Source organism: Anser brachyrhynchus, assembly GCF_964034855.1.
Source record: "Anser brachyrhynchus genome assembly, chromosome: 12".
In the NCBI taxonomy this organism is placed as follows: Eukaryota; Metazoa; Chordata; class Aves; order Anseriformes; family Anatidae; genus Anser; species Anser brachyrhynchus.
In genome coordinates, this window is record NC_137707.1 from 9,535,249 (window position 1) to 9,563,027 (window position 27,779).

The 27,779-nt window shown below is 42.3% G+C and overlaps 1 protein-coding gene across 30 annotated transcripts in view; it reads right to left on the minus strand.

The window, feature by feature from the left end:
* The window catches only part of LOC308176724 (uncharacterized protein), a 297,961-nt gene that overhangs the window by 127,513 nt on the left and 142,669 nt on the right, over positions 1-27,779 (minus strand). For 29 of the 30 annotated variants that reach the window (XR_013938519.1, XR_013938520.1, XR_013938521.1 and 26 more), the window contains one exon: positions 559-610. Coding sequence is in view for 13 of the 30 variants with exons in the window: in XM_080552845.1 (XP_080408971.1) it covers positions 559-610 (52 nt within the window). In the remaining 17 variants the exon portion in view is untranslated. Of the gene's footprint in view, positions 1-521; positions 611-27,779 lie in introns of all 30 variants that reach the window. The other variant, XR_013938529.1, reaches the window with a different exon arrangement.

Below are 27,779 nucleotides of genomic sequence, written 5' to 3' on the forward strand. Positions count from 1 at the left end.
AGTGATCCTGTGTCTCTGTTCAGATCAACTGTTTAACATTCTTTTGGGAATATATCATAGAGATGTACAGACAGAAAGAACTGCATTACAACAAGCACTGCTGCAATACCCAGGGTGCATATTGTGATACAAGATTTCTACCAGTGTTTTTAGTCATTAAGTGTCTTCTTATGCAGCTTTTGTAGAGCCTTCTACTGACATGAAGAATATATTATGTAAACTGCATTTTGGGGGCAGGGTTGGGGGGGAGGGAGGTTGCATATTAGTAATTTTATGAAGCCTGCAACATTTCTGTGAAGAAGCGGAGTATCTCAGCTACAGCAACAGTTCATTTTGATTCTCTTGTAAAAGCTATCAGTTGACAGCCAGTAGAGTTTGTTAAATGTATGAGTCCATAAGATTTCATTAGCACCAAAAATACCAGTCTCCTCAGCTGATGAACTATCCCTGACAATTTATAGATACATTTAGAGGAAGTTTGCTACTACCATATTTTATGCCAAATCTATTTTGTCTCTTACCAAATATAAACTGAACATCCCATCCAATATTTCTTACCAGTCAAGGCTCTCATTATGCACAGCACTCCTTTGGGATGCTTCTTGTAACCCTGAAAGAAACAAACATTGAATAGATTATATTCTGGGACTGAGTTTTGATACTACTTCAGATGAGCTGATAATACTGAAAGAATGTATTGGCTGTACTAATTCCCCATGCAGTTTGTGGGCTGCTCTTTACTACAACAATACTCCTAGTGGTAACGTATGCAAATGTGACTTTTACCATGTTGTGTGATCATAGGTATCCCTGATGCTCTGTATGTGCTACTTGAATGCAGACCAGCTAGTTTTATTCTCATACATTTTTTAACAAAAGTTTATTACGTAGAAATTCGGTGTGTGTATAGAGACACATCATGCTGTCCTTTCCTATTGCACTGGGAAGAGGTGTACTACAGCTTCCATTACTAGGATTTATGCCAAAAAACATCATTCTTCCTTAAAAGTTGAAGCCCTGAGTTTTATCGTTGGTGTCTGACCTTGTAAACATAAGTTTTGTACTTGCCAATAACAGCCCCAAATTTTGTCCCGGTGATTAACTGCACGCTTGATTCATAACACTGAGCCAGCTCATTAAACTGGCCCAAAGCTAAACATTTGAAATAGCCCAATCAAACACCTATAAATTACACCTGCAGTTCATCGTGGGTGTAAATCTGGACCACCAAACCCAGAAGCAGGCTCCTGTACGCGGTCTCCCAAAGCAGAGCACAGCCGCCCAGGTGCTGACAGGGGTCCCGCTGCGACGGGACTGACCACTCACACGCCTCTTCTCATCCAGGAGGGACCAGGAAAACATTGCTCCAAATATTTAATGCATGGCCTTAGTGCATTTTCAAGTACTTATACTCTCACCTTCAACACACTTTAATTAAATATCTCTTTTCTGGTTTATTTGGTCTCACCTTTTACTTTTCAGACGTTTGTGCATGGTTTTTAGACAACTGAGCTGACTGCTCTCAATCATTATGCCCACCATTCTTTCTCCTTTGTTTCTTCTCCCTCCAAACTTCAGCGACATTTTTGTGTTTTGTTTTTGAGTGTAAACTTAAAAGCATGCTATTATAATGTAAACAAAACCACATTCCTTTGTTCTAAGTAAACATTTATGAGATTCCTCCAGAATATATTAATTGTATCTGCCAAGTTACATATTTTCAATTGTCAGGATGTGTAGAGACACAGAGCTTAACCAATATCTGAAAGGCAAAAATCAGTAAGTTCTAGGATTCAGCGAAGAAGAGTGAAGTGTTGATACTGGCTTTGGAAGGTTACAGTGCTATGACACAGCAATATATGCTTAAACTGTAACCACGTGTATAAAGAAGCAAAGAAGCGCTCCTTTCCTTGGATTCACACGTGATTCACTCCATTGTTGTTATTATTAGGACAGAGCAGTGTTCTCAAAAGATGAGAGAATCTCAGGTCTGTAAATTGAATAATAGCACTTCCTAGGTATTTAGCAATGCTGAAAACCTCTCACTTTCCAGCCCTATGGAAAAATACAGAAATAGAAACAGTGGTGTTTACTTTAAATTCTTAAATAAAGCTTCTAAGAGATCTTATGTCCTGATTCATATCTCCTGGTGGGGGAAAAAAAAAAAAAAAGACAAAACAGCTGAAAAAGAGCTAAAAAGGTACACACAGCTGATAGCAAGACTAAACTAAAGCTGAACAGAAACTCTTATTCACGGTACTGTGATGTTCTCATGCTAAAAGGATGAGTCCTATTAAAATGGAACATCAGCATCAAAGAGAACAAGTAGAGGTTATAAGAGGAATGTAGAAAAAAGCAATGCATCTCAAAAGAATTCCTGCCAAGGAGATGCCAGCTGTCTCCACTGTATTTACTGTCTCGTAGCTTAATAAAATATATAGAAATTATTATTTTGCAAAAGAATGATGTTGTAATTAGGTGATTCTATCATATGATGCTTTTTTCTTACAGTACTGCAAATTAAAAATGTTACATTCATGCAGCTAACAAAGACAGGGAAAAAGAGAGAATTACAGATTAATGGAAAGACAGAGTACTGCTATTTTCATTCAGAGCTCATAAAACCTTATTTCATCCCTCTTCGGTAAGTGTTTTCACTCTTAGATAAACAAGGTAAACTCCGTGTAGAGTACCCTGTAGCCTAATCCTGTATTCCTTCTACAATCAAGGCTCCCATCAGCTGCTGTAAATCCTTGACCCTTGTGGGGCAAATACACAACCAGAGTGCCAAGTGCAGAACTGCAGGTATCTGATAGTCATCCCACGATCATCCACAAATATTAACCAAGAGCTGGAATGGGGGAAAAAAAAAAAAAAGAGAGAGAACCAAAAAAAAAAAAAAAAAAAAAACTATGCTCATGTTCAAAATGGGCTGTAAACAGGTTTAAAAGACAGGTTAAAGAGAGAAATAAAATAAATTATTTTTCCTCCCTAGGTTCCCCCTCGAACATGTTACTTCCATACAGTACACACACGACTAGAAACAACTCCCTGCCTAATTGAGATGTCACATTTCCTCTGCCTGAATAATGAGTATTTGATCCGCACGCATTACAGAGGTCTGCACCAGAGTGGAACACCGCCTGCGCCTGTGCCTGCAAATCAGGTGCTGCTGGCTCCAGGGTGTCACAATGGCATTAGGCAAAACCGCTGTGTTCGGCTGTCATTTGCTCACAAGTCAGGACACTATGCAGAGGCAGGCAGAATTATTTGTCACTTTCTAGTTTTACAGAGCAATGTAATTTTGAGACGCAAGAAGGTTCTCTAAAATAGAGTTGAATAATAAGAAGAAAAAGATACCACCTTAAAATTTTGATCCCAGAAGAATAACTGCAGTAACAAAAACATCCCACGGGTTACAAAAAAAAAGTTTTCCTTTGTCTGCCTATCATGAAGGATAAGTAAATGAAGGAATAAGAAAATGACTGGTTTAAGCTCCAAGAGTGTCCCTAGGTTAAAGAGCTCAGTTGCTGCTCTGTGCTCAGCTGTGCGGTTTAGTGTCACATCGTCCTTGGAGCACAAGGCTGAACGGGAAATTTGCCTTCCACGGAACAGAAATATCCTAACTCATTGTTATCTTTCCCCTTAGCACAGTCTAACAAAGGTCCTCTTTGCCCTGACACTTGGCTCCCTGACTACATCCTTGGCTATACAGGCAAGTTTACAGCTGCAAACTCACAATGATTAATACCTTTATTTTCACTCTGATTTTGGCACCCTTAACCATGCCTTTTGCTAGTAGGCTGACCACATCACTACCCATCCTAAGTTATATATCCAGGTAAAAGGACCAGAAAACAAATTGCTACTTATGTTTACAGACACGGATCCTTAACATTCTTTTTGTGTGAAATGTTTTCAAGATTACATTGCTTATAGCAGAGACTGAACTGGAAAAGAGGACAAGTATTCACAAGCCCACCGTTATCTCAGCTGCAATGGCTAGCCAGATAATCAAAAACAACTGGGAAACGAGTGATGCAAAAGGAACAGGCCCCTGTACGCTGTCAAAGTAAGTCATGTTCTTTCCAAGGATTTTGTTTTCCTTATTCCCAAGCAGAGGTCCCAGTATGACTGCTGGGGGGTGGATACTGGGCCCCATTTTTGCACGGGATGTTTCCAGCCATGGTGGCAGCAGCCTTTTATTACTAATGCTGAAGCTCCCTTGCTGACTGTGAGGAGCAAACTGGTTTCAAATGGCATACGTCTGTCTTTCTGGCTCCACAGGATGCTACACTGGGTTCTCCTGCATATGTGCACACTGTGCAACCCTCTGCTAATTGCCACAAATAACAAGCACTCAAGCGTGACCATCTCGTGCATTCAGCTGTTCATCAGAAAGAGCCCCAAGAAAAAGGAGCAGATCCAGAGAACAAAGAATGGGCTACGAGCCACAGGCAGCTCCAGACACTGCCAGGCAGGAGCTGGCCTCCCCTTCTTCTGGAGATACGTTCAATCACATGTGCTGTGCTGCCTTTGAGATCTCAAAAGCCACAGAGCAGAGCATAGGGACAGCATCTGGGGCAAAGGGGAGGCAGCAGGGCTGGGAACATCCAGGAAGGGCAGCGATGGAAGAGCAGCAACCAGCAACTTGCTTCTGACACACTCTCTGCTCTTTGTATCCCATCCGCTGGGCACAGTGAATTGATAAATTGCACTTAACACAAAGTCACGTTGGTTCCTGATGCACAGCTTTTTAAAGTTTGCACTCCCTGCTCAATCCCATCTTTTTTTTTTGTTTGTTTCTTTGGATGCTTGCAATCTAGGGATGATTATGTCTGTACTCAGCTGGTTGCACTGGCACTTCCACACCACAGTATTGTTCCGGTAAACAGACAGTCTTAAATGACACAGCAAAAACAGAGCAGCCTCCTAACACTGCTTGCTAAACCCAACATTCTTTTTTTTTTTTCCTCCAGTGGAACCATCTGGAGGATCTGCCTACACAGAACTTCCTTGTCCTTACGGAGCTGTCCCTGCACACCACGAAGGTCGGACAGGCCGGGTACATCGCGGCAGGTCACTGGGCACTGACAGTGCCCATTCAAACGGATGCTCACTCAGGGCAGTGCTCTGAATTAGAGAGCAACATGTGTCTGTGAAAGCGGTCTCCTTGCCGCATTAACATATATTCTGTGTAAATCTCAGGGATACAGAGAATGGTACTGTAGCTGAGTGCGCACAAGCTGTTTGGGGTCTCTGAAGAGGTACTTATGCAAAACGCTGCAACACAAATTACACCTGGGTGCTTCAGCTCCCACGTACGTGCACTACAGCCATGACCAGGGGTGTCACATTTATTGAGCACATACCACTGGGCCAAAATGCCTTAGGTATGTCATAGGGAACTCAACTGCACATGTCTTTGAGCCATCTAGATGTGCTTCAGCCAGGTCCACAAGTCCCAGTTATACACAACACATCTCAAAACTCGAGGCCAAGACTCCTGGCAGAGAACAAGGAGTGGCAGGCACAAGGAGATCAGGCAGAGGGCAGCCCAAGCGCCCATGGCTGGTGTCGGGCCCAGCAGTCCCAGTGGCACCAGCAGAAGTGCCTCCACTGCAGCCAACTCAGACCAAGGGATGATTAAAAGCATATGAGACCAGAGTTTGGGGACCTGGAGGGAGCACAGGAAGCACAATTCAGCTGCAAATGCTCCAGTGGGCTTGTGTAACAAGTCTGCCAGCTCAAGCCTGAATACCAGTACATGAAGACATGCTCAGAGCAACCACGAGGCCTGCCACCTTGCTTGGCCGTGTTATGCTGCTGCCCAGTTCAGCTTTTCCTCCCTTCTGAAGCCACAAAATTCCTCCCTGTCTCCCCTTTCACTCTCCTTTGTTTCTCCCCACCAAGGTCTGTCAGGAGCTCTTTCCAGACATCACTCATTTCTTTCTGGAAAGATCAGCAGGTCCATCTACACACTTGCCTTCAGCAAACAGAAACTAGCTCTTCTCCTTTATTTTCTTGTATTAAACATTTTCCCACTTTGTCTAGGGACCTCAGGCAGGCATTAGTCACACAAGCACAGAGCGTTCCCAGATGCACCAGAAATCAATGGTGCAGCACAAGGTCTCCCTGCCCCCCACCAGCTGCGGCAGTGGCTCCTCACGCCCGCAGCGCCACGTGTGAGCCGCACCTGCCTGGCTTACCGATAACCCTCCAACTCCGTATCCTCCCGAGGCATACGGCTGTGCTCCCCACCGCCCCACTGACTCTCCTGGCACACTGCAGAGAGCACCGAGCCTCGGCACCGCCTGCCTGCAAGGCTCAGCCGGTCTCTGAGGCACTGGCGCAGCTGCTCCAGCGCCTCCGCAGCAACACAGAAGCTGTGCCGTGGATTTGAGGGTCTCACACGCAAGCCCCAGAGGCACCTGGTGCTGCAGATCGATGGGTAAGAGCAGCTTCGTGTCTAATAGGAATATGGATTCTTCCTCGCAATGGATTTTCTCATCATGTTTGTGTTAGGGCACTAAGTAAAATAGACCAAGCTAGTTTCTTCTCTGTGCCACGGTCTCCAGATTGAGCTGTCCTAGAAAGCCATAGCAGAGGCAGTCGGCTTCAATGTGGTGGATCAGAAGTGCCAATTATGTCCATGTAAAGTTAACATGACAAGCTCCATCTCCAAGCAAAAAGGTATAAAGGTGTGGCCTGCCTTCTGCAAATACTTCTCTCACTGAAGTATTTCAGTGTGCTGTGTGTGTTTAATTTGTTTGGTTTACATCTGTCTCAGAACTCACCAAGGCAGCGGGTTGCACGCTAGCAGTGGATGCGGCTGGGAAAAAAAAAAAAAAAAGAAGAGAAGAGAGAGAAAGAAAAAGAAAAGAAAAAGGGTTAACAAAGCAAAACAAGTTCAGAAGGGACACACCAGAGGATTGGAGACACGACCACAGCCCTGACCAAGCGCAGAGAAGAGTCATCCCAGGGCTGCCATGTTTGGTTGCTGAAAATAGCACATCCACAGTTTAAAAACCACTAAATATGATTTCTTTCTCTTCCTCCCATGGGAAGAAAAAAGGTGTCAGCAAAGAAAACCTGAGGCATTGAATCCAGTTGTACACACAGCTACTCTACTTTTAAACTTTTTAATTGAGACTTTCTCTTGTACACTCCTACAGTTAGATGAAGAGACCACTCCAAAAGGGCACCACATGGTTTAATTGACTGACCCAGGGCCAGCTGACCTTTAATCAGCCAATTGCTTGGCCAGCCAATGCTTTTTGCCATCAAAAAAGAGTGATAGTACTGAACTATATTTAGTCACACCGCATTCTCTCACCTATACGTTGCATTTGGCCACTGAAGGACAGAATAATGTACAGTCCCGACGCTACAAAATCCTCCAGCATATTTCCTCCCTGGGATGGAGAACTGCAGTGAAGAGCAAAGAGGTTCTTATACAGAAGATATTCCCTATCTACAAAGCACACAAAAATCAGAAAGAAACAGAACTCTTTTTTTTTCCCCCTGAAAATGGTTTATAAGAATAGATTTATGAGAACAAACCCAAGTTTGCTCTAGAAGGGAATATTTCAACCAATGTTCAAGGTACTATTCACTTTGACTTAATAATTTAAGTGCATTCAGCTCTCTGCTTGAAATCAAAATAAAGAAAGAGTGTGAAATATGCTTAGAACTACTTGTGTTTCCCTTATTAACAGCATATTCTCCATGCCTTATTTATTCTTTCTGCTGGCATATCTGCTGCAGACTTTGAATCAAAGTAAAGCTACGTTCTTTTTATTGCCAATTTTGACTGGATCCCTGATAATAAACCATTAAAATGACAAGCAAATATATAAAACAAATGGAATCATTGATGCTTATGTATCACACTTCTTGAGTATAATAAGCACATCTCTCCCCTTTCTCTCTTGTCTTACATCTGAAGAGGATTTTTTATTTTTTAACCTAAGTCATAATTCAGAATTATCCTACTTAGGTATCAAATCATGTCTACCACTAGCTCTTTTTGGAGTTTAATACTACATTTCATACAAAATTAAGTGAAGGCAAAACCAGTGCTCATCTGTGTAAATGCTCGTACTATTTCCCTGTTTATAGACTACTTTAAATTGCTCTCACCTTAATGAAATTTAACACAGTAAAGTATTTGCTGCAAGAAATTAAACGCCCAGGAACGTTTTCAATTTTCAATACAATTTATTGGTCAGTTCTATGGGATGCTTCTACATGGATCTGTGCTCATTTAGCTCTGTGGTAGACTTTATCTCAGCCTTGTAACATCCACAGCTTCCACACTCAGGGGCCCACACACAGGTTTGCTCCTTGCAAATTTTTGGCCACACGATTGAGGTCACCGCCTCAAATCTCTTGCATCCAGGTAAGGGAAGCATTGCATTTAACAAGATTTTATTGGAAATTACCTGACTGGAGACAAAAGAGTCAGTTCCAAATGATCTCACATCCGATCTCACAGAACTAGCCTTGCTGCACCAACATGTGTCTATTCCTACCTACATGTCTGTGAGCTCTCCCACTTCTATGACTTTCATGAAATTCTTGGAGGGGCTGGATCTCAACTCAAGACCGTCAATATGCAAAGCCTAGGATAATTCATGATTCAGCAGCTGCTGTTCATTGAGAACAGTCCGTGAGAATCCTCCTGATGTGGCAGATGACTTCAGGCACATGGGAAATGAGGGCTTTCCACAGAAGTATGCCTACTAATGCTTGTATCAAGCAATTACATTGGTCTTTAGGATAGAGTAGTGCACTGCAGGCACCTTACCAAGATGAGATTTTTTTTTTATTGTTCTTAGAAACATCCTACAGGATGAGACCCAGATATGTAAGAAACAGATTTATTTAAAAACAAACAAAAAGCTACACCTTAAACAGGACTTCATGAGTTAAACAAGAAACTAAACTAATTTGGCCTGAAAATTCACAGTGTCTACCCTCATACTGCTCAAGAAGTGTGGGCCAATTTCAGCACCATAAATACATTCATACCAAGTAACTGTTCACTAGTTGGGGGGGGGGTTCAAACGTAGGACCTAAACAGAGTAGGAAACAGTACTGGACACACACACTTTGTAAAACAAACAGACCTGGTATAAATGTCATGCATTTGTTTTGCTCAAAGCAAAACTCACAGAAGTTAAATGACTTTCCTGATTTCTGAAATTTCTTTGCAGAAGGATTTTATTTCTAGAAGTTTTTAGTCATAATCTACAGCTTGTAATTTTTTTTTTATTTTTTTTTTTTTTTTAAGTTTACTGTAGTTTGCAATCCCCACTTAAAATCCTGGAAACATTTGTTCCTCATTTCTGTGTGGTCATTTGGCAACCATCATAGTTATTTTTCTTGATAAAATAAACAAAACCACTCAACTAAATTCAACGCAAGCTGTCATTAGTCCAATGCACTACAGCAGCATAACTTCAGGGATGCTTTCCACTCAGCAGTAATAGCTGCTATTATAGCTGTAGGGGAAAAAACAAAAAAAAAACAACCACCTCTGACTAACGTATCAAAGCAGCTTCCCTAGTTCCATCCCACAATTCTCCACTCAAAATCAGGACTTGGTGGTCAGCAGTAGTCGTAAGGCTGGCACTGACGACTTCCAAATGATTGTTCTGCTTTTCAAATGTAAGCTTTTGTTTTTAACTGTATAAATCTGCCAGGGTTGAGGGATTTATAATTACACGAAGGCAGAATTAGTAAATGATTTATCAGTTCAAAGGGTACCTCAGAGTGGCTCTTTGCCACATTGTATTGCAGTGTGCCATTGACAAATCCAGAAGCCCTGCTGGGTGAAAGCCCAGTGACTCTGCCTGTGCACCACCGCAGTAGGCTGACGGGTGAAAACCAGGCAGAACTGACAACTATTTCCTGTTCACCAAATAAAACTATAAAAACAAGTTGGCATGTTTGAATCAAGAAAGTAACCCCATATAAAAAGTGAATTAAAATGTACCGTTCCAGAGTTCCAGAAGACACACATGTGTATTACTGCTATTAATTAAAATCCTTCTGGGCCTAATCCTGCTGTCACTAAAACCAGTGGAAAGAAACCCTCCTTCCAACTTGTGTTAGGCAGTAAGGACCTGTGTGTTCGAGAGAAGTTAATTTAATAAATATTTTCAAGGAGCAAGCATATTACCTTCCATTTAACAAGCTTTGAGCTAAAGCCTACCTTCCTGTTATACATCATTCATCTACAGGAAAGTCTTGTCAGCATTACCAGAACTTATTTCAGGAAACAACTGTATGTTATAATCCAAAATGGAGAGTTCATTATCTCAAAAAAAACACAGAGCCTACAGTCACACGTCTAGCTTCCTACAGCCAACAAGCCTGAGACACCCTGAAGGAATATTTAGGGTTCAATGTAAGGATATTGCAGGATGGTGGAGACAAAAAGCCTGAATTTTATTTTAAGTTCTGTTTTTAAATTTAAGTTCAGTTATGTTTTTAACAACAAATTCTGAGTTCCCATAAATTGGGATGCCCTTTATCTCATCTGCTTTTTCGCTTCTGAACTTTCAGAGCTGCCATCCTCCAGCTCTTCCCCACAGCCATGGAAACAAACAGAAAGTTTTAAGTGTTCAACACACTCAGGGTTTCCTGCATTGTAGCAGATGGTTACAAACAGTCAGTAAAGCAGACATGAAAAGGAATTTAGAAAGAGGAAAAAGGCTCACTGCTGTTTCCATTCAAGGCAAAATCATGTTCTCCCACTCTCCTGAATGGACTGAAATCAATGTTCAGTTTGGGTATAACTTACAGAAGTGATCAAAAGTGGCCTCACTCCCTTCTTCATGAAATCAATTCACCATGGACATGAACAGGATTGAGAGCAGCTTCCAAGTTTTCTGGTTTCGTAACTCAAGATATAATTTAAAAGGACATCCCAAAATAAGGTATTTAAAATCTTTAAGCCAGTGTTAGTATTTCAAAGGAACTGACTCATGGTTTATGAAAGTTGGGGCTATGCAGTGTTGCTAATCGAGCTCATTGTGGCAAAATAAGGCAGCATATAGCTCTAATTAAATTACTGCAGTCTACGTGTGAATAATACCACTCGTTTGTCACCACCAGCCTGAGAATTCTCTACACAAAAGACCATTCTCTTCTCTTGTATATTTTACCACTTTCTAAGACTTCAGACTACTTCTCTATGGTGCTTTTTCCCTTCTAACAGAAAGCTTCTCTCCCTAAGCTGTAGGGGTGCCTTTGAAATTCACACATTGGAATTCATTCCCATTACAAACCTGCTGATCCAAACAAGCTTACAACAGCAAGACCCGTGTCCTATATTTGCTAACCTCCTCTCTGTATACTTTCAGCTTCTTCCCACGTCCTCCATTCGCCTTGCTGATAACATGTGCTGTCTGGTTTGGTCTGGCTGCTGCCTTGCAGAAGGAACACAGATTGAATTCTGCCTGACTTTCCCCCTCCAGGAGCTTTAATGCAGGTCTTCTTCCTCTAGCTGAGGATTTTCACCCAACTTGTGGGGACTTAATAACCCTGAAGCCTCTACGTCTCTGTCAGCTTCAGTGGAAAGGGGACACTGGATTCAGAAGCTATTAGCAGGGGACTGATGAAGATGCGCAGGCGAGCAGACAGGCCTCCTGCATGAGCCTGGTTTCCAGAAGGAAACAGGCTGAAAGTCCATCAGCACACAAAGTATGAAACAAATCAGTTGCAATAAAAATAATTCTTTGCCTCATGCTGAATGAGAACAATGTGAAGGGGTCTCTGATTCCGTAACCCATGGGATTTTCAGGTCACCCAGGTGATTTAGGAGCCCTTTGCAAATGGCAGTGGGTGCTGCAGGGGGCCCTGCTGTACCTGCACGACCACACCGCGGCCTTCCCAGCTCAGCAGCTCGGGCATCGCTTCAGTCAGGAGGTCAAGCCACCACCAGCACGAGGCAGACCAGAGAAACTGAACATTACCCACACACTGTTAGATAAAATGGATTTGTCCTCCCAAAATCTAAGTTTGATACAGTATTTGAGCTTTTACTTTTCACTTATTTCAACATTCTACTTCATGAATGCTATAATATAAAAGGCAATTCAGCCTTAATTATAGTGGTTTAGCTGGGTTGCTATAATTTTCCTGTCCCTTAATTCTCCCCATGTTTATAGCTATCTAAGAGCTTAGGCTCTGGTAAATTTTTTATTCTTCATAATTGCTAAGCCTGAGAGGAGCAATAAGAGCTCCATGCTTAGCATTTCCTTCTGTAATCTACCAGCATACTGTGCCAAATATAAGCTACTTGAAATAAGTCACTGTGGGTAGCAACGTATATCCTTTAACTCACAGTGCACAAAGTATCTGATGTAGTTTTTCGAGGCACCCACATACCTATTCTTATTAAACCCTACCTCATAGCCAGTCAACATTGTAATACTGCTTCTACGGCAAAAGCGTTCTTCTATTTTTATCCTGTTGCTATCCTATGGTAAGAAATTACAACTTTTTCCTACATTTTAACTTTGCTGGAGCAATTCACACCTGGAACCCACAGAAAGAGAATTAATGCACGGCACCACATTCACGGGAAGGGGCCCACCAGATCTGTGAAAGCAAAGGGCAGCAGCGGGAGGGAGCGTGAAAGAGTCGGATCCTTCTCCCAGCAGCTTCGCCTGCACAGACAGAGGATGCTCTCCCGCTGTGACATGACATCTTTCCTGCTAAACCAGCTCCGATGTTCTGTGAACAGAGCAGCATTTACAAAACAAGGTAAGTTAGGCCCTATGTGCGTGTCTGTGTAATCTCCACAGAACCTGCCATCCGAATGGCTGCATCCCACAGGAACAGCCCTTCTCATGCTGACTGACCGTTTTCATTTTCCTCCTGTCGTGTATAACTGCAATTTTCAAAATCTTTGCCCAGGGTTCTTTGCCGGGCTCCACTGCTTTACATGATCAGAGCTAAATTCCCTTAGAGTACCTCATTGTCTGTTCCAAGTTCGCCCAATCTGCTTTTTTTCCTGAAAGATTCACGTCTGAAGACACGTGGCTCGGTGCCTCACAAAACAACTCCACACCTAATACACAAGCTAGCAAGAAAGCACAGACTCGAAGTTTACAAAGGCTCCCTCAGCACGGCCCGACTCTCTGACAAACAGCTTGCTGCAGCTTCAGTTTACAGAGTTTATAATTGTTCTGGGAGGTGCATTACAGAGTAATCAAAATGATAACAATTCTCAAAAATTGCAGCGGGCTGTGTGGAAAGATTAAACAGCTTGGTCTTATTCTCACTGGGAAACAGGAGACTTAGCAAACACTGAATTAACATTTTTAATATTATGAAGGGGAATTAATAGCATGATAAATATTGGAGGGTGGAAATCAAGTAATAACCTATTGACAGCAGGTATTCTGCTGCTACCTGGAGGCTAAAGAAGGAAGAATTTTTCTTGTGAAATTTCAGCAGGGATCAGAGCATGCAAGCAAGATTCATACAAGCAAGCCTGCGTGTGGGGCGGAAGTGGTGGAATACATGCAGCCATGCAAAGTCTTCTCAACTGGCTACGCAACAGAAATTCAGGGACCCATTCTGGGGGATTTAGTGCTGGTGCCATTGAGCAGCAGGGGCAGGCTGCTGGGACTCCTGCTTGCATGCACCCAGTCACTCACAAACACCCACAAGAGCGGAGCGGGTGCTCTCAGTGATCCCAAACCCATTCATCCACCCAAAATGGTAATTCCCCTCTGGTGTACAACACATACAGTACAGCCTTTGTTTCTTTTGACTTGTAAGCAATGTGATTTCCAGGTAGTGTTGCTATCATGCTTAATTTAGATTTTTAAACATTCAACCTTGACGTGATTTGAATGATGGCTCTTAAAGCATTCTCCAAAGCTGCCTCCTAGCCTCTACACTAAGTATAAGAAATTGAGAGGAGGAAAAAGAAAGCAGTCAGGGCATCATTCACTTTCTTGTCAACTATTTAATCACAAGCCCACATTTTTTTTATACTAGAAGAGGCCTAAAAAAAGCCTCATATCATAACTAAATATTTAGAGTTAACACATAGAGATGTAGATAAAATTTCCATGCCACCCCTAAGCAAGCAGAGTAACTTTCAGAAACTTGCATCCTGAAAAAATCTGCAACTTCTTAGCACTGGGTCATGTAGGATTAATGCAACCCACAGCCAAGGCTGAATATATCAGCTAGTTTTAAGTCTCCAAGCTCAGGTATTGCTAGTTTAATAGCTGTAGTCGTTTGCATGGCTTGCCTGCTGGAATATCCATCCAGCTTCTTAAGTAGCTTTTGTCACAGTCTCCCAGCTCCTGAAGGCCCTTTGCTACCAGTATCTGCGTTGGGAAGCTGGAGCTAGTTCGGCAGGCAGAAGCAGAGGAGAAGGAAAACACAAGCTATGGGTATGTAAAAACAACTCTTTGTTTGATGTCCAAGTCTGAAAACACTGATTTTTCTACAGCAAAATAACAGAAATTTGTATTTCAGAGTACATCGAGCTATAGCTGAATGTAGAGCATCTGTACAGAAGGGCCAAATCCTATTATCAAACACTGTTTCTGTATGGCTCTGAAGCAAAGCTGGCACACGAGGAAGCCAGCGCTACGCTCTCTTCACGTCTCCCACAAACATACCACTCACAGCACAACATTGTAAACTGAGAAATCCAGCTCCCAGTGTTCTGGTATTTTATTAACCTTTTTTTATTTATTTATGCAAAAATTGATGTCATTTCAGCACTTATTTCCTGGTTTTGAGGTAATTCACTTGAGCTTCGTAATGCAGAAGTGACAAGATGTGGGAAGAAAGGTTAAAAAAAGCCAACAGACCCTGTTCTGGAGTACAATTAGCATAGTACTTTACTTTCACAGGGCAGTCCTGGCTTAGTAAACATAATGATAGCCTTACCCTGCGGTTAAAATGACAGGACGTTCATTTTTATTACTAACGTACCTTGACAAAGGTTCCAAGATCACAGACAGACTGTCTGCCTAATTGTAAAATAATACTTTCTTCTCCACTTTTAATTACATGAAATAGCTTTTATATATTATTAATAACATTCCCCACCATTAGAGCAAAACTTGATTAAAGGCATCATTACGCACAAACACAGAGAAGGTTTGTATAACACAAACAAGAATGAGTTGGGGTTTTGGATTGCGAACAGGCAACAAAACTAAGAAAACGTGCTCACTTCAAATCCAGCCAAGCTCCGGCAGTTTGAAGCCAAACTCGGTTCCCTGCAAGAGGCTGCCATCCCCAAGAGGCACTTCCCATGACTTGAAAGGCCTGCCATGGAAATGAAAAGAGACATTCCCCGCTCACCAAATTTCTCTTCTGAGAATGAATCGCCACAGAATTTCTAACGCTTTCCACAGAAGAAACTTTGTGATCCCAAATCTGATCCAGAGTCCCCCAAACCTCTCTCCGTTCATTTCAGGGATTCTGGAGGAGTCTGTAGATGCAGCCGCTTTAGCCACAGCTGATGGCTGGCATCCCCAGACATCCCGTGGTTAGTTTCCCCTTCATATATCACACTTGTCATCCAAAAGAAATACACTGGAACAACACAAAACATTTATAATTAGCAGTTTATACAACCCTGGCTAAGAAATGCAAGTAACATCCTCCTGCTACTCTCGATATTGTTATCACATCAATAAAACAAAAATCTGCAATGTATTCTTTGACTTATTTCTTTCAAGTTTGACGTGTCTGCTCCCCAAGAAAATTTGCTGCATTTGGAGGTTTGAAGAAGTGATCCAACATATAATTCCATCCATCTTCCATGACTCATATTTGACAGTTTTGGCCTGGCCTTAGCACTCAGTGAGCCATTTCTATAGACGATTAGCTCTCTGCTGAAAAATACTTTGCAACATTGTGATTGTATTTAATAGAGGAATACACGACCAAAAAAATTAATTTACAATAGATAATTTTTATGGATGCATTAAAAAAAATTTGCTTTCCACGTGAAGGATTCGGATTCTTTGCTAAAAAATGAACAAATAGCAGCCATTTCATAATACCCCAAACCAGTGAATACAACTGCTCACCAACACCAGCCTGTTACAATCACCTGTTCCAAGACTACATGCAAACAAGCTACAGACTTTCACCATATTTAATGTGGCAATTACACTTATTTTTTCTAGTTTTTTTTTGCCGTGTACTTGAAGGGCAGCTACATCCACTCTGTAGAGTAACATCAGTCAGCCTAGCAGCACAGCAGACCATGGATCATGTAACTAACTCACTGTAATCCAAAACTGGACCACTCAGACACTTATCATTAGGCATTTAACCTGCATTGTTAAACTACACCTAAAACAGTAAGAATCCCGCAGCAAAGTTCTTGGTAGTAGCTAAAACAGCGTTTTTACTAGTGTGGAAATGGGAGTGGATGAATACGTCTGGAAGGAAAGGTCAACTAGAAATGATGGCATGATTTTCTTTTAAAGATGACTTGCCCCCTTGTGTAGGGACCCCGTGATGTTTGCAGACCCATCAGGCTGCAGAAATGAACAGTGCATCTTCTCCAGAAAGCCAGTGGATTTTCTTCTTCACAAAAATCACCCTGGAATCAGACCACAGCCAGACAAGCTGCGGTTTCTCCAGACCTAAGAGACTCAAGACCTGAGCTGTGTGCAGTCTGACTCTACAATTTCCAGCATTAGATTTATGTCTGGTGGAAAGATGTGCATTATTTTGGAAGCACACTGAGCCTTTCAAAGCACAACCCCAACACACAGACAGGGGGAAAGAGCTCTTCAAAAATAAGCTTGTTGCTCAACATGGTCTTTTGCAGGACTTTGACTTGTTTTTGTTCATTCAAATTTCTAAGTGAAAGCTGGAAGACACAAATGGAAGAGGGATGTGACTGGCAGCTACAGCTTCAATTTGCACAAGAAGTCCCTCTGGGAAACGTCCTTATTTTGTCTCTGCCTCACCTCCCAGTAACACAATCGTGATGGTTACACTTGTCCTCTTGTGTACCCATCCTCACACTGGAAATTACAACTAAATTATAAAACAGCTTGTCCCACTCTTGAAAACAAAATTCCGAGTCCACTCCACTACAACTAATTAATTTTCTTAAAACCGCATCCCAGAGTGATCAAATGAGACATGAGCTCTTTCATGAGAAGAAAATCCCACTGGAGTTCCTCAACATCAAAAGTAACAAACACCAGTGTTTCAACATTTGCATCACCATGTTTGAACCCCCATGTTTGAATATGTAAACAGACATTTGCATGTAAGGATTATGTATTATTAATATTGATTAATATTATTATTCAAAGGTGGTAGTCCGCCTACGCTGTGTGAGGTTTGTTTGTATGCATGCAAAACTGGCTCGTGAAAGGAAACAAAAGTAGATTGATAATGGTTAAGTTCATTACGAGAAGATAACACAGGAGCACATTAAAATGGAAACAAAAAAACCCGTTCCACCTCTCGGCACCTACCGCTCACAATGGCCGCACTGTGAAGCGTTTCAGCATAGCACTTCCTCTGTGTGCCCAGGCCTGGGAACCCTTTTGCACATTTTCATATAGTTCATATTAAATATGGGAACTTCGGCTTCTCTCGTGAGACACAGTTCTGCAGCTATTTTCCCTAAATAATAGCCATCTGTTCTGAATGACCTCCCCAAACAACTCGCTCTGTTAATGGCAACTTTGCTACAGTTAATACACCAGTTGGGATTACTCCAGCCAACTTTCCATGGGCCTCTATTGTTATGAAAAGCTATTATCAGGCAATTAAATGACAGCAAGAATGTAATAAAGTACAACAGTTTTACTTGTATCATTATCCTGGGTGCTGATGTTAATGAAAGGCTATCACACCCTAGACTGTAATTCCTAGATACTGTCATACAGGAGAATAACTCCCGTCAGCAGCTATTTCCAACCTTAATGGTTTGAGCAATTACAATCCTTGCCGAAACCCTTCCCCAGTATTTTGCCCCAAATTAAATTAAGGACAGCTCTGAGATTATCTTCAGGGCTTGCTGCTGAAGGCCAGATGTAAACCTGAGGCTAATCCTACCCAAAGTTCAGCCCTTTTTTGGAGGCACTTGTCTGTTTTACCGTCAGACAGGCGAGCCTCACTGATGCGCGTTCACAATCACTTGTCCTCTGCGTAAATGAAACCATAAAGCAGCTTCCCAAATTCTCTGTTCTGTACTTGTCTCAGTAGAAAATAATGAAGTTGAATTGCCCGTGCAATCCTGTTAGTATCCCTCTGGCAGGTTGAATTTTCACATAACACCTTTCCTTTTCTTTTCTCATTTCTAGAAATGAGCATAAACTTAAATAAACCTCTCTAAGAAACAAGAGGCACATAATTGCCACAGACACCACAAGCTGTCTAGAACATTTCATCTTTCTAAATTATCCTGGGTCTGAAATTTATACAATCAGCATTTTGTATTTCTGATATATAACGTAGCAGTAGGTCTAAAACAAGTTCTTTTTTTCCCACCGTGAAAATAATCTCAAAATTTATGATGACATGAAATAGTACTTTCTCTATCACTGAGACGATCCAACTGCAGTCAGACTGGTTGGCATAGATTCAGCTAATATGCATTTATAGTTCTCCTTCCTTGACAGAAGGCAGTATATTTACCAGCCTATATGTGCAGTTAGGCTAAAGTGTTGTTTTTCACTGGGACTCATAACCTCCACTCTCTGGAATATTTATTTTCTTCCTAAGATGCAATAGGGGAACTTTATGCAACTTACTATATCACTTCTACATCAATACTACATACGGGCTCCTTCCAGAGAGCTGATCAAAACAACTACATGGAAAAGCTTCCCAGTATAGCTCACCAGATGAGAGAGAAAGAGAGAGAATATAAATGAACTAAAAAAGCATTTTTAGATTGTTTTATAATTCAGGTGGTCTTTCAGCGACAACATTAATAAGACTAAAGCGTTTGATTCAATCTAGTTACACAGGCAACGTGCAAATGGTTGTCCCAAGAGGCACCCTTAAGCAAAGTATTTTTTCGAATTCAATGAGAAACCCAGGATTCAGTTACACCACCTCTTAGAGGAGATGCAATTAGTTAAGTTGCACTTCTCACAAGGAGCCACAGCAGCTGCCAAGGAAGATGGACAGACTGGATCATTATTCCCAGCCCACTCCCTTTGCCATCCTGTTACGCAGGGACACAGGCAGAATCTCTTTTCTTGCTTTTGGGTATATAATTCAAGCCAGAAATGGGAAAATCTAATGTGATACCTTACTCCTTTTTTCTATCCCACTATGCTTCATATAAAATATGAAGTTGTCTTTAAAAATTGTAATAAAGGACAAGAGAACGTTGTAAGATAGAGAAATCCTCCCTGTATATTTCTTTCTAGTGAGAAAAAGAAACAGGAAAATAACATTAATATAAGAATACAGACAGAACTCTTTCTGGGAAGAACATTGATAATGATGCAGAAAAGTGGAGTTTCGTTCTATAAAATGACTTGCACTAGTATGAGGAAGACCTAAGCATCACTCATGCTGCTTAGAGAGAAGACATGCATTTCCCAGCTGCCTTATGAATGACAATTTCATCTCTTCCAACTCTCTGCATTGTCAACCAAAAGAAATATGGTGGAGATTTGTGTAACAGCCAAACAACTGACATTTGCTTTTGGTAGCCCCTCTGAAGCTGCGCACCTTGAAAACCAATATTTTTTACTAATACCCATTCTGTTCCTCATCGTAACAATTGTTTGGATCTCTTTTTGAGACCTGGCTTACTGAAAATATCCTGCTAGAATGGCTGTGTCCTTCATACCTACAGTGTAATATTACGTGATTCTCCTGTTGACACTAGAGATATATCCAAACACATGGGTATTTCCCAAAGATCCCAAGAGAGTGTTTCAGGCTTAGGAGAGTTACTGCAATAAGCTTTGTCTGCATACGTTGTAATGGACAACTGCTAAAAAGGTCCACAAGGTCAAATAGATTCAGTACATCGTGCTTCTGAAACGCCAAGGTTGTGGTTTCCCCCCACCTTGTGTGTGTTACGGGTGGGCAACATGCTGGAGTAGATCTGGATACCGGGGTTAATTTAAAAAAACACCCATGAGGAGATTACAGCTTTTACCCTACTTGATTCTCTCACTCACCTTCTTGTTCTTTCCCCCCACCAGTACCACATTCACCAGGTCTCAGCTTCGCTCTGCAGCAGGGAGGTCAGGCAGGGCTGCAGGGCTCTGGCGGTGCAGCTGCTCCCAGCTGCCTGCCCCGGGTCTGTCCGGCCACTGGGCAGTCCCCACCATTGCCCCCCACCCCCCACTTATCTCCAATTTCCAGGATCTCACTCACTTCCAAGACCCTTCCTCCTGCCAGAATCATCACTTTCTCACGTCTTCCTTTGGCAACCCTTCTTTTTAACAGACACTCTTCTTTCCAGAACCCGCACGCCTCAGTTCTCCCAGCCTGAATAGTCCATGTGCAAAAGCCCAGTGCTGGTTCATGGCTCCTCGTTAACTGGAGGATTTGCAAAGTGCCACTTGTTTAGTCCACACGTTATCCGAATTTACAGTCAGCCTGTACCAGGCTTCTGCCTGAGTTCAAAATCCAGTTTGGGACATTTATACACATGCACACATACACACGGTTACAGGCCACCTGTTAGCACTCACAACTTTGTCCATCTACAACATTCTGGGATGAATTCAGTAAAATTCCATTTATGATACACAGCACAAATTACTGACTGTCCGGAATTCTGCAGTTAAGGTGCAAACCCTTGATGAAACCTAAAGGCCAAACAAAGCCTGCAGAACCACTGAGACATAGCAAGGGCTTCTCTCAGTATGCTTATGCTTACTACAGGCAGAACTGCAGGCACATGTGTTCACTTGAATACAGTTTCCAACCCCATGGTAATCAAGACATTTGTATTTTGGGGGCGCTGTGCACCCGTGATACAAGTCGCACAAGGGGTGAAGGGTAATGCCTGGCCTTTTCCTTTGATGCTGAATTTCCATTGGAAGTGACAGCCCCCACCAAAGGGAAGAGATGAGGGGGAAACAGTTCAGACAAATACATAAACTAGGTGCTTAAAAAGGTGGAACCATATGCTCACAACGCAGAAAAAGAGGACTAGCTTCTGCTCTCCCTTGCACCAGCACAGAACCTGAATTGCCCACGGGAACTCAGCAGAGCTGACCCTACATGAATAATGAGTTGTAAAATCAAGCCTTGAATAGCAAATCATATGCTTCCTGATAGCATCCATTTCATCATACTGCTGCCTTACCTGTCCTTACCTACACTAACTCGCCTTAGAATAAGAGTGGTTAAGATTAGTATACCTCTGATAACCATCAAATAATAGATAAACTGCTCATCTGCTACATAAAAACCTACATGTTGCCTTATAATTAGGCTCTGAGATGAACGGAAAAAGCTTTGTAAATAAGACTTTTTTTTTTTTTTTGAAATTCTACCAAGCTTTGGGAAATAGCATTTGAGGCATCTACTTGCCTGTTTCACCTACAAAGACAGAGAACAGGCACTGTTAGTTTTTTTCTTCCCCCCTACTGAGTGTTAGTCAGGCAAGCTTATTGCCTGCACACATCATTTGACATCCTGAACACCGAATGAGTGCTCCACTGGCAGTGAAGAAAGATAAAAACGTTCCCAACATTTGTCAGATTCCCTGATTGGTTCTCGATGAGCTGTTTGGCATGGAAACATGTGTAGGAATGGAGCTCTGCAGAACAGAGCGCAGGAAAAAGCTCTTGCAACAAAGCATCATCTGTTTAGAGGTGAACACTGAGTTCAGAGACCAAGAGAGGCAAATGCATCACAATGATGCATTTTGATAATGCTTTTATGTAAACAAAGAGGAACTTAATTGTTAAGTCCCAGTTAAGTATGTGTTCACTACTTTGCTAAAATCCATTTATTTTCAAGAAAGCATACAAAAGCACATGCTTGGCTTCAAAATGGATGCAGCTGCAGTATGCACCTCAGGTTCAGCATAGAGCAGAGTGCAATGCCGAATAAGGACAAACCTGAAGAGCTGGTCTACCTTCAGGCTCCGGCACCTACCCCTTTATATCCACAGTAGGCATACAGTCAGCTTGGCTGGAATTTTACACCCAAAATGATGGTGGAACACTTGAAATCTACAGCAGCAAAAAAAAGTCAAACCAAAAGAGAGTTGAATTACCCAAGAAAACTGTAAAGAATGCCATGCTTAATTTGACTCAGATTTGATTGAAATTCACCATCATTTGTTGAAAGGTTTGTAACCTTTCAGACACCTAGAATTTCACTCTCACACTGCAGAGCAGGGTACATGAGCCACTTTTCATGGAGTAAATTTCATATAGAACGTTCCTCACAAACTTAAGAGCCTCAGAAGTTACATAATACTTGCATATAATTTACACATTAGCAAACTCCCATGTTTGTTTAAAAAAAAACAAAGGTACCCCACAATGTCTACTGATAACCAGCTGATATAAAACTCTAAAATATTGCGTGTAAGTACACAAGTCTTAATTTCTGAAGCCACTCATAAGACCAACACGCACAGCTATGCTTAACTAACATACATACAACTATTTCACTAAATAGATTATCATGTAGTATAAAAATCATACAGTTGGTTTTGCCTTGACTTCAGCACGGCTAACATGCTTATTGTAAGTGCCGCACCTTGTGTCCTGTAATATCTAAAAATAATATTTAATAATATAAAAACAGTATGTAATACTAAACATGTTTAGTAGTTGCTCTGCTGTTACTGATGATGAACTAAATCATTTCAAGCACTCGGAGCTGAGCTTTGCCACCTAAGCACCACATGTCCCACCATCACACGCCTGCACGGACACTCACAGCGTTACCTCCCAGGCCGAGCACCTCCACTGTGCGTGGCCGGCCCGAAGAACATCAGCACCCCACCTGGCTGAGCGAACGCCCTGCCCCAGCTCCTCCCAGCTCCAACACAAGCGAGGCGGAGTTCTGCCCTCCAAGATTAAATTCCTTATCTTTGCAACTAGATGTTTACTTGGAACTTCAGTTCAGGTTTATGTATTTATTAACAATACATCCATGTAAATCACTGCACAATAAATAACCCAAAAGCAGTGACCAGCAGCCTCTGCAGGTACTGGGAAGATCAAACACACACACAGCAGAAAAACTTCAATTAAAATTGGAATCCAAGAAAACTTGGGGTGTTCCCTATTACCCAATATGCACAAAAGGGAGTGACTCAGAGAAGAACTTGTGCCTTCATTTTGAGCACAACTGGCACTCCTGAACTAGAGGAATCAGGGTCATAGAGCCATGGCTATAAATAATTCTGAATTTAAGGCTACAGTTAAATGAAAACAGAAAATACAACTGACAGCACCTATGCTTCTTGTCTATCTCTATATTCCCTCACAATTGACCTTGAGAATACTTTCATATTAGCCTAAGGGTGAAAAGAAATGTTCTTCACTACAATAATTTAATAATAGCTTGTCCTCCTTCTGCTCAACATGCAAGTAGACACTGCTTTTGTAATACCTTCAGAAGGTACTTTGTTCATACTGTTCACTACTGCACAAAGCACAGGAACTGCATATGCCTACGATACAACATTATAATACAAGTGCTAAGCATCAAGCATTCAGGTACAATAAATCACAGTATCACAGCACAGGCCAATGCCGTGAAACAATTCACCTGCCATTCAACACAAGCATTTAGAAAGCTACTTCGAGGGTGGGGACTCCTGCCCCTCAACTGGAGGAAAAAAAAATATATGAAATCAAACTGGAAAGTGAATTTTGATTCAACAGGCATTTTGTCAAGAAAAAATGTCTGTGAGCGGTTTGGAGATGGGGTGAAATCAGATTGTTAAACTGTATTTTGTTCACATTTATGAAATGCTACAGTTTGACATTGTCATACGCTTGGTGATAGATGGAGGAGAGAAGGCACACACTTTCCACTGCCACTGGAGCAGCCCCTGAACCCTGGAGCCGCACTGCCCTCTCCCGAGCTTTCAGCACACTCAGCAGAGGAAAACACAACCTGCTTTTTCAGAGTGCTCCGCAAGCCGGCAAAACATCTACGAATGCAGTTCAGGCATGTTGGATAAACTTTGCTGTTTTGCAGCCACACTGAGAAATGGCAGAGAAGTCTACAGCGTGGATGCCACTGCCTGCTACAATCCGTTACCTTTCCTTCCTCGGGATTAAACACCACAGATTGTCAGCAACAGCCAGGAGCTGGGGACCCTTCCAGAAGCCTGGACATGAGCAGTGTTGCTTTCTCGGGTTACCTTCTTGTAAATATGATTAGAACAACTTGAAATCAAGAAACTGCAGAACAAAAACCTTCTCTCTTTCTCTCAAGAGCAGGAGCTCATCCAGTATGCTGCAAGATGACAAAACAAGGCCTGTAAAAGGAACTGGGAGCTTTGCTCTCCTACAGCACAGCAAGCAGTGCAAGGATTAATCAACCAAATACCATCAGCAGCAATTTTGAAGATACACTCTTATGAAGCAGCTACGCAGTACTGTCATTCCAGAAGGGAAAAATGCATGTGCATTCACATCTGTAATTACCATGATTTCTGGGTTACCCGTAATAAGTATACAGACCAGCTGCCAGGGAAAAGGCTGTTTGTGACTAGAACTAACGTAACTGCATACATCATTCTACCATGCAATGAGCTTCGATGGTAGAGATCTGTATCCAAGCTGTATATAGCATATTTCCCTTAAAAGCCATTTCAGCCACTTTGTAGGCTAAATATAGGCTTAATTTTCAATAAAGCCAATTAAATACTGCTTATCTTCATTTTCAGCTATCATAAAATAGCCTCTTGAAACAATTTTTTTCCTCATTTCCCCTATTCACATAGTTTCCCATCCCTCTCATCTGATTTCCCGATTTCAGCTCCAGCCCTGCTTTACAAGCCTGTGCCTATAGAACTGGTTAGCAGTTCCTTCCCATCTTTCCTGCAGGGGTTCACGAGGACACACGTATACCACACAACTCCATTTTGAAGGGCAGTGAGTTTAAAGGATGATAGTTTCACTTCTTTCTCTTCGTGCTTAATACTGAGTTTTTCCTTCCCTGATATACTACCACTGCATTACATGCTGTAAGTTTATTTAAACAGAAATCACAGGGCACGGAAAGCAAGGTGACAATAAATAAACCAGTAAGTCTTTGCCGCAGCTCTAATGAACAAGTTCAAGAACTTGAAGTAAGAGGATTTCAGCAGTGGAAAGAGCTAAGGGATAGAAAAGGGCACAAGCTCTTACCCTGTCCTGAGGGCCCACCGCTACCACCGTGCTCGTGGCAGATGCAATAGCCAGAAGAGCAGTGGAGGAGTGCTACTGCCACACAACAACTCTGCATGACTACGCCTTGCGTTAGCAAGCCACCACTCCTGGGCTACAGTTATTTAATGCTTACTTTTACCAAAGCAACATCCGTATTTGTTAACTTCTATGCTCACAGTTCTTTCTTGCAGGCACCTTTCTCCGTGATGCTTTGCTCTCTTCCATTTATAAACATCAGTTCTCTCTTTACATTTTAAACTGAGCTTAAATTAATGCTGTTGTTTTGTTTAGCAGCAGCAAGAACTTCAACTACCAAAGCACCTTTTCAATGCCAAAACATCTTTGTTTGTGCACCAGCAACAATGATTAATGTCAACGCAGCCCTGGGAATTATGTTTGTTAATTAACTGCTGCTGTAGAGCTAGCAGGCAGAGTACAAAACATGGCGTTCCTACAGGGTGTACACAAATACTTATTATTTTTCTTATGCAAAAAAATCCCCATGGAAGATGTATTGTTTGGTTTTGTTTCAGGTAACAGATGAAATAGTTACTCTTTCTGCTAGGTATTTTCGAGTAGGGTCTCCTCGCCTGGGCTCCACGAGGCAGAGAGCTGGAGCGAGTGAACAGAGAAGCAGGACGGGTTCCTGTATTTTACAGCCCTCTAAGCTGGGTCACCCCTGGAGCAAGGCAGCGTCTGCTCTAAAATGAAGTGTGATAAATTTCTAAGGGGATTATATGACACGGTTCTCTGTGACAGCACGAGACTGAGCTCAGGGACCCAGCAAGCCCCTTTCCAGCTCTAGGTCGCGGAGCGCTACCTCCCAGGCACCGGCTGTGAAAAGCCCTAGGACACTTGCCGCAGGAGAGCGGTCCGAACCGACCTGTGGTGCAGGTGATGCTGACAGGAGGCACGCAGCATCCTCGAGAGGGACCACTTAAATCAGCTGGTCTTGACCGAGCTCTTTGTTGCTCTAGAGACCACAGCCGTTTTGGGCATCCAGATAATGGGATGGCAGAAACAGCTCGATGTAACTAGGATCTATAGCCTGAAATCTCCTGGCTGAGGTCTCACACCAAACAAACTTACTGAAATATGCCCTGGCTAGGAACTGATCCATAACAATAACCTCTCCCTGTGGCTCACTGCAGAACCCTTTTTGCTATCCTGAATCCTGGGATGCTGCTGTAATTGACTCCATCCATTACCTTAAAACGTTCTCCAGTTTATCCTGCCTTTATCACATCTAGCCATTGTAAAAATCTCTTCTGTTTTACATCTTCCCTGTGCTTTCAGCAATGCTATTACTCCTATAATAAGCTTAATGAGGACACTGAGTGGAAGAGTCTTCCCATAAATCATCACAACAGAAAATGCTCCGGAGATGCATATAGCAATGTCACACTGCCCTCTGTTGAAATCTGAGGCACTAAAGCAATTTGGAAACTTCTTATTTCTAAGGACTAAAGGTTAATTATTTAATACTTTTTAACAGCAACAGCTCCTTGCAGCCATTAGAGAGCATGATTATTTTCTTCCACAGATTACAGCATACATACTGAAATAAGTTTAATCAGCCGTAAGAGAGAAATCCTCACAACCCCCCAGTCTGGGGGCAGTAGGGAGAAGCTGCGAGTTCTGAACTTGAGTCTCCCAGTTAGACTTGAGGACTCGCCCCACCGCTAAACACAACTGGCTGAGCCCTTGGAGCATCTGAGTTAGCAGTTCACATGAAGCCAAGCCAGCTTTCACCCAATTTTCATCAACTGCCACAATGACCACATCCACAACCTCTGGCAACCGTGGCAAACAACCTCTCCTTCAGAAAAACCACTACAGGTGATACTTCTTCCTCAGCAAAACTGCTTACTGAGTGACCCTGGGAAGAGGTGCTGAGCAGTGCGCAGGTATCGCTAGTGTCTTTACAGCCCTCTGTGCTGTAAAGGACTCTCCTGCTGCAGAGCTCATCCCGTCTCTGCAGCATATTAAAAGCATAAAACACAAATCATTCTCCTGTACTTATCAGATTGTGCCACATCCCCTATTTTTCAAATCCCAGATGACACTCTGTGATTACACCACAAAGAGTTTTTGACGCACAGACCTATACTGTAATTAGCCCACTTTGCTTTGAACACATTGCCCCAGAGATGAGTCAGGAACAATGTGCAAGAGAAGTGTCGTACTCTGCATTCAGCAAGTCTATTCTTAGGTACAGGAGGAAAATTGGACTGTGTGAGAAACAAGTAGATACTCTGACCCTGCTCAGCTGGAGTTTACTCTCAGTGGGTTGGAAGTTGAAGAAAACATCTTTTGATGATATTGGCAGTAGGTCACCGTCCAGAGAGGCAACGCGCTGGAATGAAGGGCTCGAACCAGCTGCCGTAGGTGCAGCAGCAGCGGGGTAGCACTACGGCAGTGGGA